General features: G+C 40.5%; 1 protein-coding gene across 3 annotated transcripts in view; it reads left to right on the forward strand.

Annotated features, from left to right (window-relative positions):
- Positions 1 to 1,793, forward strand: part of LOC129816551 (SEC14 domain and spectrin repeat-containing protein 1) — an 87,695-nt gene extending 85,902 nt beyond the window's left edge. For all 3 annotated transcript variants that reach the window (XM_055871136.1, XM_055871138.1, XM_055871137.1), the window contains one exon: positions 147 to 1,793. In XM_055871136.1, the coding sequence (XP_055727111.1) occupies positions 147 to 450 (304 nt within the window). In that variant the 3' untranslated portion in view covers positions 451 to 1,793. The remainder of the gene's footprint in view (positions 1 to 146) is intronic.
- The last annotated feature ends 4,207 nt before the right edge of the window (positions 1,794 to 6,000 follow it).

Raw genomic sequence — 6,000 nt, forward strand, 5'->3', positions numbered from 1 at the left:
ACATTTCACATTGAGTCATGCCTGGCTTTACCAAGATGCAAAATCTAATGATGCATGCCATTTTGATCATGGACTGTCGATCCTTGCATCCATAGCCCCATCTATGACCCTGCTGAGTCCTTCTGCCCCTTTTGTCCCCCCTTCAGGAGCGAGCAGTACTTTGGCAGCCCTGGAGACATGGCGTCCTCTGCTGAACACATCCGGGACAAGATGAAGCTGGTGGAGGACAGGAAACTGACTCTGCACGAGGAAGATGAAGAGGAAGAAGACATTGAGCAGCTACCATATCAGCAGCTACAGTATGAGCAGATACATGACCAGGACGAAGAACTACACAATGATGAAGAACTACAAGACGACCAGGAACTACATGATGAAGAACTACAGGAAGTGGATACTGAACTACAATATGGGGAGGAACTAGAACTGGAGAACGAGACGGACACTTAGAAATGCTAATGGAGCTCTTATAACAGCTTGCCTGGTCCCAGATCAGTTTGTGCTGTCTTGCCAAATCCTATGACCATTGGCGTGACAATGACCATAGCAGTTGACAAGAGAGCATAAACAGATCTGGGGCCAGGCTGCAGACCTATAACAGCAGCAACTAGCAGTCCACCAGACATTGAGGACAGGATGAACACCTCTGACCTTCGACGTTATGCCAACACAGCACCTGACCATCACGTGCTCCAGATCTCTAGAATCCCGTTAATCTCCCGGTGTGACCTCATTCCTTTCATCTCGGTTGCACTCTGCCTCGTCAAGCCATATTAATTTACCAATAGCAGTCAAAGATAGAATATGATCCTTTAGGATCCACTTACATTGCTTACAATACATGACATGGAGAAGAGAGGAGAGGAGGAGGGAAACAAAAGAAAGAAACTGAAAGCACTGACTGGAATGAACTCTGAAATTGACTATTTCCCTTATAAAGCTTTACCTTGCTTGTCGCTCTGAATTTGTGTTCACGCTGAACTTGGCCTAGGGGTAGTTTTAACCCAGGGTTAAGGTTAGGCCTGGGTTAAGAACATGTAGTGTGAAAAGCTCTTAAGACAAGGGACTCAAGCTTTTACATGGTTCTACTAAACCCTCTAGAGTATACAGAAAGCAAAGCACCATCTGTCTCTCCTTGTATTTACCTTACCGGTGCTTTAGAGTTTCTAGGCCTTTCTATTTTCTATTTTCCCTCTGTTCTTTTTTGTTCGCAATACTTTCAAGTGGTTTCTGTAAGAAGAAAAACAAGTGTAAAAAGCTGTGCCAATATGTAAATCTATTCTCATTCTCAATGCCTTTGAATTCGGCACTAACTTCTGGAGGAAGTTAGGAGGGATACTCACACTGTATCTGTGAGGAGGAGGGAAACTTTACTGTTTCCGGTATAGACGGACTGTTGTATATTACGAGGATGGATGGGTGCAGTCAACCAGCTTTTAAGACATTTGGATGGCTTTGTCACTTGTGTGCATCAAGTTAAAATGTCTAATCAGACCTTTGTTATAAACCTAGATTAGAGTGGTCCAGGGCTTTGTTTTTATTAATAAAATGTGATATGAGAATTAGGCTTCATCTCTTCATAATTGTCATTCTAATGTATACATACAGTACATATGCCTTTTGCATCGTGAGGCATGCTATTGAAATATTGATTCTGTATTTATTTTGTTTTGTATATTGGTATTTTACATACCAGTCAAAGACATAATGCTTGTGGAGATTTTAGATTTGCGAGGCTGATCATTTCTTGAAAAGCTGGGTCCTGCGAAATAAACAAGCAAACATTTTAAAGATTTCTTGGAGATAATGTAGTTATTTGTCTTTTGATTCATAAGCATAGTCTTACAAGACAATGTTGTCTCGTACACATACACAAGATATGACTTCAAGCTTCAATTTCATTTGACACATCATGAAAAGCAGGACTGGACTACCGCATTAGGGGCCCTGGGCCAATTTCACAAATTTTTGCCATGAGGCTGAGAGAAAATGTTGCAGTTTTAAAGCTAATATCCTATTCAAAAAATAAATGCCATGATATTGAGACAATTCTGTAGTTTCTGCAATTATACACATTTTGACAAAATAAATAGAAGTTGGTTGGGGGGCCCCCCTGCGTGCCCTTTTGGTAATTTGGCCCTGATGAAAAGCTTATTTTATAGAATAACTTAGATTTACCGGTTGTTGTCATATTAAATAGGATATTTTAAGGTTTTCAATAAAGCTGCCCAGTTGTCAGATTAAATAGGATATTTTTAGGGTTTCAATAAAGCAGCCACGCATTCACAAATCTTCAAAGTGTGTACTCAGTAGCCGCTGGGTGGTGCAGATTAGACTGAGCTATGCAAAAACATGTTACCTCAAGAATAGCTCCTCGTGAATAAAGAGTATGGGCATCATAAAAGAACCTTCCCTAATTTGGCATAAACCATTCACACCTTTATCGGTAAATTCTCAACAGTCATTGGTAATTCACTTTAAATGAAATGCTATTCGACATTATACATTACAATGGTAAACAATTAACACGTTACTCAAAACAAAGACATAATATACATTTGCATAAACTTTAGCATTTATATTTAAACAATGAATACACCCCTTAACCCGAAATGACAATTTGGCGCGCAAACTCCTGAATTTATCAGCGTTCGCTTTCCTGGAAGTCTGGGAGTCAGCAGTTCACACAACGATAGAAGGGAAATACACACATCGTGAGTCATCTTCAAAACTTTCATATCATCTTTAGTTTTCTAACCATTCCACTACAAACACAACTTTCAAGGTATCAGAACACTGGAGTTGTTCAGTATTGCTTTTTGTAAATGTCCCAGCAACACGACTTCATTCAGTAGCCTAGCATCCATATACTGTATTTCCAGATGATGTTCTAATCCGCTAGAACGGTGCAGGCCCGTAGCCTGTTTATCTTCAGAGCCTAGGGCAAAACTGCGAAAGATATGGTTGCTGTAATGTTGGGACATTGAAAAGAAGCAATATTGCTTATTTATTATAAATGCTTCTTCAGTATTTAAGGGTGTGTTTGAAAGTTGTATTTGTGGATCTAGGCCAGAGCTCCCTAACTGTCGGCCCGCATTTTCATTGTTGGACATAAAAGACCGTATAAACACCAAATCAGCTCCAAGTGATTTTAATTTTGGATGTCTGTTCCCAAGTATTCCCACTCAATAAAGAGACACATCTGATCTCATACAAATGTAAGCATTTAAAGAAATATATTATGTTTTAGTGAAATATGATATTTGTGCTTCTTGCGGTGAATTTGCAGTATACACATTATTTGTAAATATGTTCCGGGGTTTTGCCGAAATTCTCCCGCCTGCAAGAAGTCCCCCTCCTCACGTAAACGCGCACACACTCAATTCTTCATTGCTGCGATTTGCCTGCTAGTTAAGATTTCTGCTCTTCACTCCGTTGTCAGTTTAGCCTACATTTCACTGATCTTAGTAGCAGAAAGCATTTTTTTTGTGTCCTTCAAGGCAGCTGTCAATGATCACGTTCGTCTGCGTTTCATTTTATTTTTATGGTGGTTTGATCGCGGGGGAATCATTTTTTATGTCCTTCAAGGCAGCTGTCAATGATCACGTTAGGCTGCGTTTCATTTAATTTAATGTTTATGCTGGTTTGATCGCGGGGGAGGCACTAGTAATATCTGCAGTTTTCGGTTTGGCTATTTGTTTCAAGTGTATTAGTCTATAAATAAATCTCTTTGCCAAAATTCGTTATCTCTCACATGTCTTACTCGACTAGTAGTTGTTCTGAAATGTTTATTGTTTTCCTACATTTGACTCCCTCCTCTATGTTTAATATAACACACATACAATAATTATTAATGTCGGTTTCGGTTGCTTTCGTTTACTTTCTATAGAACAAACCTGGTTGCCTATTCTGAGTGAAGTTTGTTCTATAGAAAGTATTTGACTCTGATGTGTGCCACAGAAAGTATTTGACTCTAGTGACAAAATTAAGGAAATGAGAAGGTGGGGGGGGGAATTCGTCAGGCAAGAAAATAGCCTTGCCAAACCTCCCCCTTCTAATTTCCATAATTTTGTCACTAGAGTCAAATACTTTCTATAGAACTAACTTCACGTCAGGATAGGCAACCGACATTAATAATTATTGTATGTGTGTTATATTAAACATAGAGGAGGGAGTAAAATGTAGGAAAACAATAAACATTTCAGAACAACTACTAGTCGAGTAAGACATGTGAGAGATGACAAATTTTGACAAAGAGATTTATTTATAGACTAATACACTTGAAACAAATAGCCAAATTGACAGCTGCCTTGAACGACACAAATAAAAAATGTTTTCTGCTACTAAGATCAGTGAAATGTAGGCTAAACTGACAACGGAGTGGAGAGCAGAAATCTTAACTAGCAAGCAAGTCGCAGCAATGAAGAATTGAGTGTGTGCGCGTTCACAGGCAGGGGGGAGATTTTCGGCACAACACCGGCAGCCAATAGGGAGTCCAGGGGACTCAAGGAGTCCAACCAACACACAGACTCCCTATGTTGTGTACCAAATCTAGGTGCAGGGCAGGCCCTGGCTGCTTAGCTTCATCTGTGAACCAGCAGAGGGAGTAGGGTTTTTACTAGGTCTTCTCTTGTTCATGTATATTGTTATTTTGTGAAGCCATAGTAACTATTATAGAAACAAAGAGACACTTTCTAATAAACAAATAGGCCTATTTATTTTCAGACATCAAAGGTGTGAACATTCAAAGTGAGTTTTGTAACACACAACAAACTAATATTCCACCACATGGGGGTGATGGTGATACTGTTAATTAAGTTACAATGTTTGAATCTATCCAACCCAGTAGCTTTTAAATATTGAAGGTGATAGATGTTGCTGTAGCTGTTCTCAATGCTTATAATGACATGAAGCTGATGGTGAGGCTATATTTAACCCTCTCTGATTTCTCTCAGCTGGAACGGGCTGCTCAGATTTTGCGTCCCAAATGATGACATATCCCCTTTATAGTGCACTACTATTGACCAGGCCCCTAAAGGGAATATGGTGCCTTTTGGGCTGCTCAGAGAGATGGTAGCTGGGACAGAATTATCAGGAGACCCCAGCAGATGGCTGGGTGGGGTGAGTGGGACCTTCCAGGTCCTTTCAGTCTGTCCTGGACTATGCCCAAATCGTCTGATTTGTTGTGTGTCTGCTCAACTTGATTGATCTGTCTGTGTGTCTCTGTGTCTGTCTGTGTGTGTGTGTGTGTGTGTGTGTGTGTGTGTGTGTGTGTGTGTGTGTGTGTGTGTGTGTGTGTGTGTGTGTGTGTGTGTGTGTGTGTGTGTGTGTGTGTGTGTATGTATGTGTGTCTGTGTGTCTGTCTGTGTGTGTCTGTGTGTGTGTGTATGTATGTGTGTCTGTGTATGTGTGTATGTATGTGTGTCTGTGTGTGTGTATGTGTGCCCCCGACTCGGCTGATCTCGCAGTGTCTTACTTTCTCAGCTGTTTCTTTAACTTCTCTAACAGCTGCCGCCTGCCCGCAACACTAGTCCATGACAGACCTGGGTTCAAATACTATTTGAAATAATGAAAAACATTTTAGCTGTGGTTGATTGAGCTTGCTTGTTGCTTTGCAAACCCTTGTCTTGCACCCCCGGAGATCCCAAAATCTGGCACACCCGGCAGGAAAATGCTAAAAATATTTGTAGATTTCAATTAGTAGCCTATTTGAACCCAGGACTGAGTGTAGTGTCATTGGTTAAGCTTGACATGCAGATCCAAGTAGTCCTGTTAACAATTACAACACTTCTTTGGACTTCAGGTTCCCTGGCATGCCTTTGAGTAGGCTACATTTCACACAAATGTCTTCCCTTAAGTATGTGAGTCAGGCACTGTTGTTTGGCAGTGGCACATACACACACACAGTGACGTCCGGCAATGTACAGTTGAAGTCGGAAGTTTACATACACTTAGGTTGGAATCTTTAAAACTAGTTTTTCAACCACTCCACACATTTCT

The sequence above is a fragment of the Salvelinus fontinalis genome, chromosome 19 (genome assembly GCF_029448725.1).
Source record: "Salvelinus fontinalis isolate EN_2023a chromosome 19, ASM2944872v1, whole genome shotgun sequence".
In the NCBI taxonomy this organism is placed as follows: Eukaryota; Metazoa; Chordata; class Actinopteri; order Salmoniformes; family Salmonidae; genus Salvelinus; species Salvelinus fontinalis.